The sequence below is a fragment of the Phalaenopsis equestris genome, unplaced genomic scaffold (assembly GCF_001263595.1).
Source record: "Phalaenopsis equestris unplaced genomic scaffold, ASM126359v1 Scaffold001217, whole genome shotgun sequence".
NCBI lineage: Eukaryota > Viridiplantae > Streptophyta > Magnoliopsida > Asparagales > Orchidaceae > Phalaenopsis > Phalaenopsis equestris.
Genome location: NW_018165656.1, coordinates 1 through 12,236, shown reverse-complemented (window position 1 = coordinate 12,236; position 12,236 = coordinate 1). Strand labels below are relative to the sequence as shown.

General features: G+C 36.5%; 1 protein-coding gene across 1 annotated transcript in view; it reads right to left on the bottom strand.

Moving 5' to 3' along the window:
* LOC110033545 (tRNA(His) guanylyltransferase 1-like) overlaps positions 1 to 11,964 on the bottom strand; it is a 32,014-nt gene extending 20,050 nt beyond the window's left edge. The window contains exons 1-2 of the mRNA XM_020737568.1: positions 11,878 to 11,964; positions 3,704 to 3,833 (exon numbers count right to left, since the gene is read on the bottom strand). Of these exons, the coding sequence (XP_020593227.1) occupies positions 3,704 to 3,807 (104 nt within the window). The 5' untranslated portion in view covers positions 3,808 to 3,833; positions 11,878 to 11,964. The remainder of the gene's footprint in view (positions 1 to 3,703; positions 3,834 to 11,877) is intronic.
* Positions 11,965 to 12,236: the final 272 nt, after the last annotated feature.

The window sequence follows — 12,236 nt, the reverse complement described above, 5'->3', positions numbered from 1 at the left end:
GATACTACCGTTTTGTCCCTATTAGAACACTTCGCATGACGTCATTCTTTATTGGGGATAAATGGGTGGGCGAGATGCATGATGGACATCTCATAAGGTTTGGCAACATATTTCGCATAAGTGTACCCATTTTTTTGGATCTTCTGCATGAGCTATGCAGCAACCATGGCCTCAGAGGTTCGGCCAGAACGACTAGAAGGAAGGTCTTGGCAATTGCATTGTACATTTTATCTCAAAACGAATTAATCAGATGAGTCATAGAGCGATTTCAACATCTCTCGGAGACAAAATATTGATACTTATCTGAAGGTTTAAAAACACTAATTAGCCTAGCTTCCCACATAATTAAGCCAGAAGATCCGTCATTCAGTACAACTCCCGAAAAAATTGTTGATGACCTGCATTACATGTCATTTTTTAAGGCTAGTTTCTTTAGTGCATTATGTTTATTTCTGAATGTAAGTATTGTGTTGACATTTAGATCACTAACACATCAAAACAGGACTGCATTAGAGCAATTGACGGTACACACGTGGATGACTGACTCCCTAACCATGAAAAAAGTGGCGTACATTGGTCGGTGTGGTTCACCTACCCAAAATGTGATGTCTATATGTGACCTCAACATTGCTTCACATTTGTGATGGCCGAATGGGAAGAAAGTGCCCATGACAGCTGTCTTTTTGCCTATACAACAAAAAACAGCAGGCAGCGCTTCCCTCACTCACCTCTAGGTTGGCTCACTTTTCTTAACCTATTAGTATTTGTTTTCAATGGTCAATAATAGTGTCATTCGTGACAGGATAATAATTATAATTCGTCTAATTTTTATAATTATAATTCTTCTAATTCTTTAAACCATTATGATTATTATGCAATTATTACTCTTTGGTTTTGTATGTTTCTTAAGCAGCTTTCTAGCATTGAATAAATATTTCACAAATGCTGGAATGAAATACTCGATTCTCTCAAATTCTTAGCATAGTATTGGAGTTGTAAAGTTTTTCACTTCTTTGTATTTCATCATTGTAGCTTTCGTTGCTGCAGTACCGCAATCTCGCGACCTTCATTGTTGCATTTGATTTCTTTTCTCTATTTTTCAATATTTTAATATTGCATTGTTGCAAATTAGTTCTACTTTTGTAGCCTTCACTGCGACATTTTCACATTTCTTTCCTTTTCAACTAGTTTTGTAAAACGAACCATACTTTATATCACCATATATAATAGTAGCAATACACAGAAACCAGTGGTCTCAGATTTTCTTGGAATTGAGGGATGCAGTATAAATTGAATGACATCCATTCAACAAATCAGTTGAATGAAAAAATAAACTATACAAATGAAAAAATACACTATGTAAAATTGCTGTGATGGCCTGAAAATTATCTTGCATATGATATTTGAATATTTCTCATATTTTTGGCTTTTGTCACTTTATCTTCTTTTGTTATTTTTCTTGGGAATGGGTCATCTAGATTTCTATTGAGGGATTAGTTGTTAATACTCGGTTGTTTCTCTTTTCTATTCATGTGCTCAAATGTGCCACCGCTCCTTTTTTTTTTAAAGAAACTTGATCAAATTCTAAACATAATGGAGTCAACATGTGCTTAATTGAAGAGTACTCCGAAATCCACGCTATTTTTATTTATTTACATATCTAACAACTAAACTTTCATATTTACATTTAGAACACTTTAGTGTCATAAAGCTGTGCATGAGAAGTTGATTTTACTTTAAAAATGAAGTTGTGGTATTTTTCATATAACAACCGCTGCTTTCACACTTTGGTAGTTTGAGAAGTACTTGATTAATGTTTTGATAGACTTCATAGTTGTTGTCTTCAGATCTGTCCAAATTTTTACTCCGACAGCGGCAATGATGATATGCCCAAGAAGATTTGACAAGTACATTTTATTTATTTTCTCTATTTTTTTATTGATATATTCTCTTTTTAATAATTGCAGGACAAGGAGTTGAAAGTATTCAGGGAAGTCCGGGCAAGTGATGTGCGGTTGCGGGCTGTCGTGCTTGTTACTCACATCAAGCTGACAACATAGCTACGAACAACAGTTTTATAGGTGCCTACGGTGGAGAAACGAACCTGACAACTGCAGCTTCTTCAGGTGAGCAAACATTTCATCAGAATCAACGTTATCCCAATCAGACAACGTTGCACGGGATTCGACGATATCACAATCCGAGAACACCACTTGTGGTTCGATTGATTGTTTCTCGACCGGATAATGATGTTCGGTGTTCGATCGTGCACCAACCGAACAATGATGTTCATGACATGTTTTTTTAGATTTTAAAATGAATGTTATAATCTTATTATTAATTGTAATTTCAATATGCTTTTTGGTTTTAATTAGGTATATTGGTACTCAATTTTAAGTGAAGTGTGCATCAAAATTTAGGTAAATATGTAAGATTTGTCTGTACTCTTAGATGTATAAATATGTAAGATTTGTCTGAATTGTTATTTATAGATGTTAGATATGTAAATATGTAAAATTTGTCTTGTATGTATGTAAATGCCCTAAGACATTTTTTGTAAGCCTTAATTCTTCTGGATTTTTTAAGAACAAATTTGGCTTTTTTTTCATAATTAAATAAAATTATTGAAATTATCATAATTTTGTACTGTTATGAAATGATTTTTCTAAACTGTCAAATGTTTAGCCGTTAAAGTTCTATTATAAAAAACAGCACAGCGTCTGTCAGAATGGTCTTTTATCCACAAAAAGCTTCAAATCAGCTGTTTTCCAAACGCACAATCCAAACAACTAAACAGTTTATCCAGAACAAGGTCAAAATGATCATTTATCCAGAATCAGCTGTTTTTGAAACGCATTGACCAAACAGCTAGTCAGCTTATCAGGATAAGCTGCTGATCAGCAGATTATCAGGATAAGCTACTTATCTGAATAAGCCAGATAAACTGCAGTTGCCCCAAACAGACCCTAGGATAGTGTTGAGCAATTGAGCTAGGTAGAAACAAAGGTGTTGACATGTGTTTAGTGCAAAGCTGAAAGACTTTGAGACTTGAGGTGGGCATAGAAGCATTGGAAACTTGAGACAAGCATCGAAGAGGATTGCAACCAGAGGACAATCGTAAGAAAGACTGGGCATAACTAGACCAAATGGGGAATTTTGCAGAATTTTTTAATTTGCCCAATGTGCACAATTTTAAAATATGTTGAAAGTAAGTTTTTTGGGGTATTTATATTTCCCCCAAATTTTGCATTGTATTCCATTTACTTTAAACCAAACATCAAAAAAAATATTAAATATATAGAAAAATAGAATATTGTGCACCCTTTTTACAACCCTTGATGGAATAAAATTATGTGAGCACTTAAACACAACCGTAAATACTACGATAAAAAGCCATAATGATATATAAAGAATTTTTTTTGCCATTTTGCCCAAAGCTAAATGTTATTGATTTATAAGGTTTATACTAAGCTATTTTGCATAACCAAACACAAAGGATGAACCATCAGCACAAAAACACTAAAGCAACACTGCTATCAATCTACAGATGGTTATTTAAAGTTTAAAAATTAAAAGATAGCTTTCCAAAGAACCAGAAAGCAAGAAAATAATAGACTAAAATGACTGAATTGCTGAATAAGGACAAATTATTGTGCTACTGGCAGCGACAACATAAACTAGTTTTAGTTAAAGAAATGCTCACTGATGAAATTTGTGGCCATCAATTCTTACAATAATCCAATTGCACGCTGGCAGCTTATCATCCATTTCGAACTTTTTCACGTACTCATATTTACTATTTGCCATTCAATCAAAATAAAATTGGAGACAACCTAATAAAGAATGTTTGAACAAAAAAAATACCAGAAGTCAGCCGATTAATTTATCAAGAGCAACAATAGGTAAAAAAAAATTCTACAAAAAAGACAACAAATGCATCTGAAATTGAGCCAAAAAACTGTCTAATATAACGAAAGAAGTACAAAGTTCAAAAACTTTTATGATGACAATAGAAAAAAGATCATGCAAAAGTTCTAAATTACAACATATTTATGATGTTGATTCACGAACCAGGGTTGATTAGACTACTAAATAATAATCAAATAACAAGCCTTTAAAGTTTTCTTCATATCCCTCGTGAATATTTTTCAGTACTAAAATCATTAAAAAAATTTAAATTGAGTTGTAGATAAAAAAGTCACTACGATTTTGTGGATGCCTAATATATGGGTATGAACATGAAGAGTACCTGAGAGCTCAGATGCTTTGAGTAGCCACACTCCAACAAATAAAAAAAAATGCCTTTAAAGAAGATAAGAATAGAAAAAATGAGCATTTACATACATACCACACAAATCCTATGTATTTACATATCTGACACCTAGACTTTGCTTTTTACATTTATACTACCCAAAGCTTTTATATCACATCAAAAGTACCACTATTTTAACTTCTAAAGTGTGAAATAAAGCTTTTCATGCATAGGTAAGGTAGTGTAAGTGTGAAATAAAGCTTTTCATGCATAGGTAAGGTAACGTATATGTAAAAGTTGAAGTTTAGGGGTTACATATGTAAATACATAAGAATTGAGTGGAATGTATGTAAATCGTCCTAGAAAGAAAATGAAATAACAGGATCCTCTGAGCTACCATGTCAGCTCTCAAGCTTTATTTATTGTGTTTTCAATTACTTGCATTCATGTTTCTAACAATAATAACTGGCACGTATGACACTAACTGAATTCAACTATTGCAGATATTAATGCAATTTCCTAAATAAATTCTATCACAATGTCAAATTGAATTAGTTACAAAACCCAACAGACAAAAGTCTCGCTAGCTTATTATAATTCTATAGCATTCATTGCTGGAAAACACCCACTAGTTTTATGATGGTCAATCGTTACTCACTGCCACTGATTAGGCCATCAATTTGAACCAACTTAAAGTACCTTCGTAGTTGAAATGGTCTATGAAGTTGGATCTTATATTTTATATTAGATAAAGGTGATTCTCATAATTCTAAAACAAATATTTAGTCCAAAACAAATATCTCAATTCTACAAAAATATTTAACATAATTTTTTAAATCCGTATTTATAGGATTTCATAAATCCTAGTTGTACCCAAACAGCCCTTGAAAATGAACAAAAGCTATTTCATACTATTTTATACTGAAAAACACATGTATTTGAGTTCCCAAACCTAAGGTTGGAGTAAAATATGAGAAATAGCAATAGTATAAACTCTTATTGGAGGAGGAAGAAAAAATAACCTAGGTCTAAAGCATGGTGTCTGTAACAACAGTCTTCGGTAATACCTGGAGAGGGCGAAGGGGTGAAATAGAAAGAGAAGTGAGAAGGGGAGGGGAATTTGGAAAAAAACTCTCAGTCATCTCAGCCAGCAACCATTTGGCAGCAGCATTTACCCAGAATTCAGCGTAAATCCTATGGTGCCCTGAATCCTTCAATTACTCCATTTCGCCATAAATTTGGGGTTTACTAAATTCCATTGTTTAGCAAATTTAACAGACTAGAGGGAGCCGAGTGAAAAACTTTCCCATTTTGTTTGCTGGACATAATGTGGAAGAAAATAAATTTAACGTTCTTCCTCAAAGTCTTGTCTGAATTCCTCTTCTTTCCAGCTTCTTTCCAGCTTCTAACACCGCGCGATCACACCTTGATTGGCGATAACTTCGACATCAGTCCCTACTATTTTTGTTACTGCCTTTTATCCATCGCCCTCTTCCCCTAAGGTTCGTTTCCCCTCCGCCCCACCTTTTTCTTTTTTATTGGATTGTTCTCTGCTCTATTCCCAGATGGTTTTCTAACTTGAAGGGCATATGGATCAGGCTATTCGTGGCTATGTGTCAGGAAAGCCCTGGAAATTGCACTATTTTTTCAGAAATTTGACATCTTTATCCAGGGATTTTATCTAGTGAAGTCCTTTAATTGTGTTTCTATGTTTGTGTTTGAATTAAAAGGCTTTCTTTGAAGAGAATCCAAGGGAATAACCGCGTTTAAAGCTAACAGCAAGGCTTAATCCATAATTGAGAAGAACAAAACAAATACAAAAATAAGTTACAAGAACTGTTGTATGTTGCAGTCCTTGTTCATAAATGTTCAGTTTAAGTCAGAATAAATTTATAATTCACAACTATGACTCTTGTCAATTTTTAGCTTCCTATAATACTTTATATATACCAAAGTTAACCAACAACAGAAAAAATAAATTGCATATCCAAAAATGAGTTTCTTTAAGCAACAGAAAAAACAAAAACAAAATGAGACTCATGGGTCAAAGAGATTGAGCCACCAACCATGTACTTAATGGTCTGACACTGACCAGGCCAAATGTACTCGCTAGGCGCACTTTTGAAAGTGACAAGCTATAGGATTTTTTTATCGTCCAAAAGAGCCACTCGAGTACCTCCAAAGCTCGTTAGCATTCACACGAGTTCCTTCGATCGAGCTCTCTAAGCTTAAGCCTTCAGACAAGCTCCTCTAGACAAGCTTTCTCCTTAAGCTCGCTCACATTTCTTGAGTTCTTCCAAACTCTCATGTACTAAATCTTCCTATCAAGCACGTCAATAGTTGCTTGGCTACATCATTGAGCTCAGTGATAGTTCTTTAATATAGAAGAAAGAGAATTTCAATCCATCATCATGTATGTAACTATTTATTGGCTGCCTGGCGCCCACACCAAGGATCTTGTCAACGAAAAGTTTGCTGAGGCTTTGTACAATAAAGCATATAACGTAACTTTTTTATTTATTCTTTAGACTTCTACGCGGGCACATATACTCTATAGTGTATAAATAGAAAGTAAAAGGAGAGAAAAGGAGGGATCTAACTCTAGCTTTATCTAACTCTCTCTCTCTATAAAAAATCCTCAGCTTCCCTTCACCTCTTTCACAAGGTCGATCTTAGATTGAATGAGTTTACAAATTATACGGGATCATGCATCCTAAGTGAATTCAACACGAATATTATTATGGAAATCAAATAGGAAATTACAACCATACAAAATAGGAATATGAAATTACAACAAACAAGATACTAACTCCTGCTAAGGTTGAGTCAAAGGGGTGGTAGTGGTGGTTGGTGAGGGCCTGGAAGGTAGTTGAGTGGTGGAAAGGGGTGATATGCAAGCAAAAATAGCAAGGAGGCTATTTACCAGATTTCGGACAGCAAGAATCGATGCAGAACTCTCTGGAGCAGTGTAACAAAAGGAGTGGGTGGTTTGGGGCTGAATCCAATGAGGAAGGGGAGGAGCCACTAGGAAGGCAAGAACAACAATGAGCGGATGTTTCGCCAACAATGAGCGGATGTTTCGTGGAACTAGAGCAAGGTATAACAATAGTTGAAGTGATTATCTGGGAGTGCAGTGAGTAGAAAATGGAGAGAGGAGGCTAGTACGACTGGAATTGTAAGTAGACGGCAAAGAGACGCTATTATGGGTGGCTGCAACAAGGGGCAGTGTGGGAAGGATGTGGAGGGATAGAGGGAAGGATAATCACCACTTCAGGAGCGAGATACGAATGGTGCACCACTTGACCCTTGAATACAACACTAGAAAGAAAATTCTTGAGAGTAAAGTGATTGTGCCGAAAAAAACACATGAAAAATTGTCAAACCAAGCTCTAATGCTCTTACTCTATATATATATATATATATATATGTATATATATATATATATGTATATATATATATATAAGGAAACGTGTTGAATATTGAAAAGAGAGCGGTGTTCAGTTCAGCTCTGCACCGCTCGCACAATCTGGATGTCGTGTCCGACTCGGCAGCGTGAGAGCCTGCATCAATCTCCCGGATTGAGGAAGCTTCAACTTCATCCGTAGAAGCTTCTATCACCTTGTAATATGGCGACAGAACGGCCATGTTGAGGATCGCAAAAATGTTATAGTTTCTCGTTAAGTTGATCCCATGGGCATTTTTATTTCAAAGCACATCCTAATATAATAAGTACACATCCTCTTTTGACACAACCTGAGCTGAAGTTACATCTAGATATTGATTCTCACAAAGTAACTCCTGCACGATTAAGTTTGTAATTTGTCTCTTCCACTTCTCGTACTCGACATAGTGCATCCAATCAACCAATTTGTCCGAAGAAAATAAGGGCCCATTTGGGGCAGCTTATAAGTACGTGCGGCATTTTCAAAATGCCGTCTCACAGTTTGGAAAGCACGTTCCGGCAACTTATCCAAAAACGTAGTTGGGTTTTTACACTAAACGCAGGTTGCGGGTTGAGCCCCGCAGGCCACCCGCGGGCCGCTTTTCATGATAAGCACAAGCTACCCCAAATACACCCTAACTCTGGATTGATGTGACAGACTACGTAATTTTCAATAGCACCCACTTAGAAGATGCCTCTTATTCTTCTCTGGAATGACTTGGATCCCAATGTAGGATGTTCCTTCCCTTAAAGCTCCTATGACAATTTCCAACTTTGTGGTTCATCCCTCCTCTCTGACCACCTGTCTGTGAGTACAATGTTGAACTGAATTTAATACCCAAATGACTTCATATGATCTTTCAAAAGTGACTCAATTGCTTCTCATCTCTGATATGTTGGACATTTCTCAATATGAGCAACTTAGGAGGTAAATTATATATCTAAAAACTCTAAAATTCTCTAAGGTTGTCATGTGTTTGGTGTTAGTTTCTCAAACTCATGATCTTCTTGGAAAACCAATGTTATTCCTACTGGAGTCTTTCTCATAGGCTCAACTTGAATGACGTGCATCTCTCCATCATTTTCTTCAGTTTCTACTGTGTCCTCGTTCATTTCTTCAATTGTTCCATGCTAAGTGAAATAAATAATACTCTTATTTAGGCAATTTGATGCACTGCGCCAAAAATCATGACACTTCAGGCACTTTTTGGCTGAGATGGATTTGAGAATGTTGTTCGGCTCCACCTGTTCTTCGCTTTTAATTTCTCCTCATACGGGGTCGGCTTGGATGCTCGACCGTGGACTCTTATTGCTCGATCATGAGATTAAACTCTGTTTATAATATGTGGCGGCCATCCTGTGACATTGCCTCGAGAACATGTCAAATATGTAATAAATTGTCGGTACTTACAACGCATCTCTCGTTTCATCTTAAACTAGGTAATGATTTTATGTTTCCCTTCCCGTTGCTGTAGGAGCTTCAAAATTTCTCACCATATCAAAGTTGGACTCTTATTGCTCGATCATGAGATTAAACTCTGTTTATAATATGTGGCGGCCATCCTGTGATATTGCCTCGAGAACATGTCAAATATGTAATAAATTGTTGGTACTTACAACGCATCTCTCGTTTCATCTTAAACCAGGTAATGATTTTATGTTTCCCTTCTCGTTGTTGTAGGTGCTTCAAAATTTCTCACCATATCAAAGCACTCTTCTTTAACTTGGTGGCAGCTAACTTTACCCGTTTGTTCGATGGGACATTCTGGTACACAAAGACACATTTTATTGTTTGAAGCCACTCATGAACTCTTCCGGATCCATTTGGTTATCAAAATATGATAAGTCACCATATACTCCAAAATTATGACTTCTCAGAAATTTTATGTCAAATCTCTGAAGTATTAGTTCTCCATAAAATGCTCTATGGAAGGGGCTTGCTTCATCGTTTTGATATGACGAATCACTGTTGTAGCTACGAGTGACTCATTCAGATTGTCTCTTCTCGATGACGACAAACCTCTTTCCTCAAAAGTTCTTGGGCATCACCGCGGATTTCTAATAAGCGACATTGTGTCATTTCCTTCAGATCAGGTTTCCAACAAATGTCTCCTCTGTGGCATGGTTCGAATCTAGGTTTGGGCGTGGAAGAGTATGAAGGGGTGGTTTGAGTGGAAGGTGAGAATATTCAAGGGGGTGATTTAACAGTTGTATGATAGAACTAAGGTTAGACTAGCTCTGACTTCGAATCTAGGTTTGGGCGTGGAAGAGTATGAAGGTGTGGTTTGAGTGGAAGGTGAGAATATTCAACGGGGTGATTTAACAGTTGTACGATAGAACTAAGGTTAGACTAACTCTGATAATTATTACTAAAATCAAATAGGAAATTACAACCACACAAGTAGGAATATGAAATTGTAACAAACACAACACTAACTCCCGCTATGTTTGGATCAAAGGGGTGGTAGAGGTAGTCTATAAAGGTCTGGAAGGTGGTTGGGTGGTGGAAAGGGGTGGGATGCAAGCAGAAACAGCAAGGCTATCGTTCCCAAGGTTTCGGATAGCAAGCAAGTGGCAGGAATTGATGCAGAAGGGCTTTCCGTAGCAGTGGCAGCAAAGGAGCGGGTGGTTTGGGGTTGATGGCAATACGAAGGAAAGGGAGAAGTGGTTGGGAAGGCAGAAATAACAATGGGTAGTTATTTTGAGGAGTTGAGACAAGGTATAACAACAGTTGCAGTGATTTTCAGGAAGTGGCAGCGAGTAGAAAAGGGAGGGAGTGGCCAATACGGCTGGAACTGTAGGTAGACAGCAAAGACGCACTATTGTGGGCGGCTGTGAGGAGTATGTGGAGGGCTAGAGAAAATGATAATCACCACCTCGAAAGCGAGATACAACTAAAGCATCACTTGAACCTTTGCTACAGTCGTAGATGGGTAAACCTAAGGCGTCGGTGATTGTCTCGAACAAAACACACGAAAAACTGTCAATCCAAACACTAATACAAGACAGATATAGGAAATGACTAGAAGAAGGGAAGGATAAAAGGAAATGTCTTGAAAATTAGACAGAAACCACAAGGAGCATCATTCAATTTGGCTCTGCACCTCTCACACCATCCAGATGTCGTATATGGTCATGTCATCTTAAGATTACATCATTGTTATATAATAACTACATTCTAGATTGTATCAAATGAAGGTGAAGAGAGAATCATAGCTCGAATTAGAGTTGAACCAATGTTAATAATTTTATAGGCTTTTCGGATTTCCTGTAATTAAGATATTTTGACATATATATTTCAAAATCGTAGAGCTCAACTAATATGCATTTTTTTTTGTAAATTCTTCTTTGGTGATGTTAATGATGCTTGTATTAATTTATTAGTAATCATCATAGAAAATTTATAATTAACAAATAATTATCTTAGCATGATTTCAAACTAATAATTGTTGCAACTTGCAAGTAATCATTAAAAAATCAATTCAAATGTAAGTAGTCATAAAATTTTCATCATGTTTTAATGTTAAATTATATACCAACTAATAAAGTTATCAAAGAGCTAGTAAGAATTTATTAGGATTTATCAACTAGCATGTCAAAAAAATTTCAGAATTTAACCACCTCAAAAATTGATAAATCTAGATGTATCGGATTTACTAAAGATTCAACCATGGATTTATCTTGAATCCAGCCAAACACTAAAAAAAATTTAATCCAACCCTCCCTTAAATCCTACTTTCTCGCATCCTGCCTCTCTTCTACAATTCCGACAATTTTAAGATGTAAATCCGGATTTAGTAAATCCAAATGCAAGCCAGATTTATTCCACCGTCGCTCGCAGGCTCCTCGTCATAGCGTTGTTGATCTGATAAATCCAGATTTATTGGATTTGATAAATAATATTTAACGTATAAGTTGCAGCCAAACACCGTCTAAATCCTAGTAGAATTAAATCCTACTTGCAGCCAATGGACGTTGAGAGGCTGTTTGGTAGCCGGCTTTAAGCAGGATTTATGCAGGATTTAAGCTAAATCCTGCCGAACAGCAAAAAAAGCCTCCGTAAATCCTGAGCTCCCGTAAATATCAAACCGATTCGCAATAAATACGAGATTTACTAAATCCTGTGAGTGGAATTAGTAAATCCGGAACGAGCAAATAGGAGGAATGGCGCGAGCAGGCTTACCTTCCTCAATGGTTTCTGGTAGGAACGGAGAGGAAGGATGAGAAAGATGGGAGTTTCGGTGGTTTCTGTAAGCCGCGATCCGCCCGTTTCCTTACGTTTCCTTCCCACCGAGCTATAATGGACTGTATCGCGAAGGTTTTCGCTCAGGAAGGCGATGGTTTTTGGGGGCGAAACCAGGAGGAGAGTGACATAAGCGAGGGAGAGAGGGAGAGGGCGAAAACAAGAGAGAGGGAGGATGTGGGAGAGGGGAGAGAGGGAGGAAGTCGGAGAGGAAATAGGATTGTGGTTTTAATTTGTTTTTATTTAACTTAATTTAATGATTAATAATTAATAAATAATTTATATATTATCAAATTAAT